Source organism: Callorhinus ursinus, unplaced genomic scaffold (assembly GCF_003265705.2).
Source record: "Callorhinus ursinus isolate GAN/ISIS: 27379988/994484 unplaced genomic scaffold, GSC_fseal_2.0 scaffold35, whole genome shotgun sequence".
Classification (NCBI taxonomy): Eukaryota; Metazoa; Chordata; class Mammalia; order Carnivora; family Otariidae; genus Callorhinus; species Callorhinus ursinus.
The window spans coordinates 68,683-70,515 of NW_027397097.1; the positions used below are offsets into that span (position 1 = coordinate 68,683).

The 1,833-nt window shown below is 43.1% G+C and overlaps 1 protein-coding gene across 1 annotated transcript; it reads left to right on the forward strand.

Annotated features, from left to right (window-relative positions):
* The first annotated feature begins 432 nt into the window (after positions 1 to 432).
* On the forward strand, positions 433 to 1,374 carry OR52H1 (olfactory receptor family 52 subfamily H member 1). The gene has a single exon (XM_025848412.2). The coding sequence runs from the start codon at positions 433 to 435 to the stop codon at positions 1,372 to 1,374; it is 942 nt and encodes a 313-aa protein (XP_025704197.2).
* Positions 1,375 to 1,833: the final 459 nt, after the last annotated feature.

Sequence of the window (1,833 nt, forward strand, 5' to 3'; positions counted from 1 at the left end):
CCAATCGTGCCCCACTTTCTTAGTTTCTTTCTTTCTCTGCATGTGGTTAGATTGTTTTTAGAGAAAAACAAGTCTATATAGAAACTAATTATTTTGACCCAGGGAACACTCAATCATTACATGGAAATAAAATAGTATGCAGTTTGAAGATTCCAGAGGAACTGAGTGATGAGTACCAGGAGTTTCATGTCTGGGGTATCTTTCTTTCTTTCTTCTTCTTCTTCTTCTTCTTTTTTTTTTTTTATGGGGAATCATTCCTCAAGACATGAATATTGCCTTTACTAGGACTGGGAGGTTGTTCTTGGTAGATAAGAAAGAGGAGAACTAACCTGAAGGAAAGAGGGGAGGAAGAATTACCACACAATTTACTCAGGTTCATTATACACAATTTGTTTTTCAGATACAGAATCCATTCTTCAGACCACACTGACCATGTGCAACCTGAGTAGCTACAACACAGGTGACTTCACCTTTCTGGGCATCCCTGGTCTTGAACAGTACCATGTCTGGATCAGCATCCCCTTCTGCATTATCTATCTCGTGGCCATTGTGGGCAACAGTATCCTTCTCTACCTCATTGCTGTGGAGAGGAGTCTTCATGCACCCATGTTCTTTTTCCTTTCCATGCTAGCCATGACAGATCTGATATTGTCTACCACATGTGTCCCCAAAACCCTTGCCATCTTCTGGTTTGGTCCCCAGAAAATCAGTTTTCCTGGTTGCCTCACCCAGTTATTCTTTCTGCACTACAGCTTTGTCCTGGACTCAGCTATACTCCTGGCCATGACATTTGACCGCTATGTGGCCATCTGCTCCCCCCTGAGATACACCACTATTCTGACCCCCAAGACCATCATCAAGATTGCAGTGGGCATCTCCTTTCGAAGCTTCAGTATCATCCTGCCAGTTGTATTCCTGCTCATACGTCTCCCTTTCTGCAGGACACACATCATCCCTCACACATACTGTGAGCACATAGGCGTTGCCCGGCTCACCTGTGTTGACATCTCCATCAACATCTGGTATGGCCTTTGTGTTCCCATCATGACGGTCATCGCAGATGTGATTCTCATTGCTGTCTCCTACACCCTCATCCTCTGTGCGGTCTTCCACCTCCCCTCCCGGGATGCCCACCAGAAGGCCCTTGGCACCTGTGGTTCCCATGTCTGTGTCATTCTCATGTTTTATACACCGGCCTTTTTCTCCATCCTTGCCCATCGCTTTGGACACAATGTCTCTCGCACTTTCCACATCATGTTTGCCAACCTCTACATTGTTATCCCACCTGCACTCAACCCCATTGTCTATGGAGTGAAGACCAAGCAGATCAGAGATAAGGTCATACTTTTATTTTCTACCAAGTGTTCAGAATAATATCCCAATGTGCTTTGGAAAGTTAATATCATTTTATAGGTGATATTAATGTAGCAAGAAAGAGGAAAAAGCTAATTCTATATTATTTATTTATTTATTACTTATTTATTTTTAGAGAGAGAGTGAGCACAAGTGTGTGTGGGGGGAGACAGAGGGAGGGAGAGAGAGAGAATCTTAAGCAGGCTCCATGCTTAGTGCAGAGCCAGACTCAGGGCTCAATCTCACAACTCTGAGATCATGACCTGAGTCAAAATCAAGAGTCAGACACTTAACCAACTAAGCCATCCAGGCACCCCTAATAAAAAGCTAATTCTATTTAAAGTGAGAATTGTTTGTAGGTGCTTTTGCATACCAGGAAAGTGGCATGATCTATGTGCAGGAGATGGTTCTATATATAAAAAATTCCTGATGACCTGATTATGTGTGGAATGTGAAGTTGTATAGGATATAATTAGGAAG

Coding starts and splice junctions, on each gene's coding strand:
- OR52H1 (XM_025848412.2), top strand. CDS start 433: ATGTGCAACCTGAGTAGCTACAACACAGGTGACTTCACCTTTCTGGGC.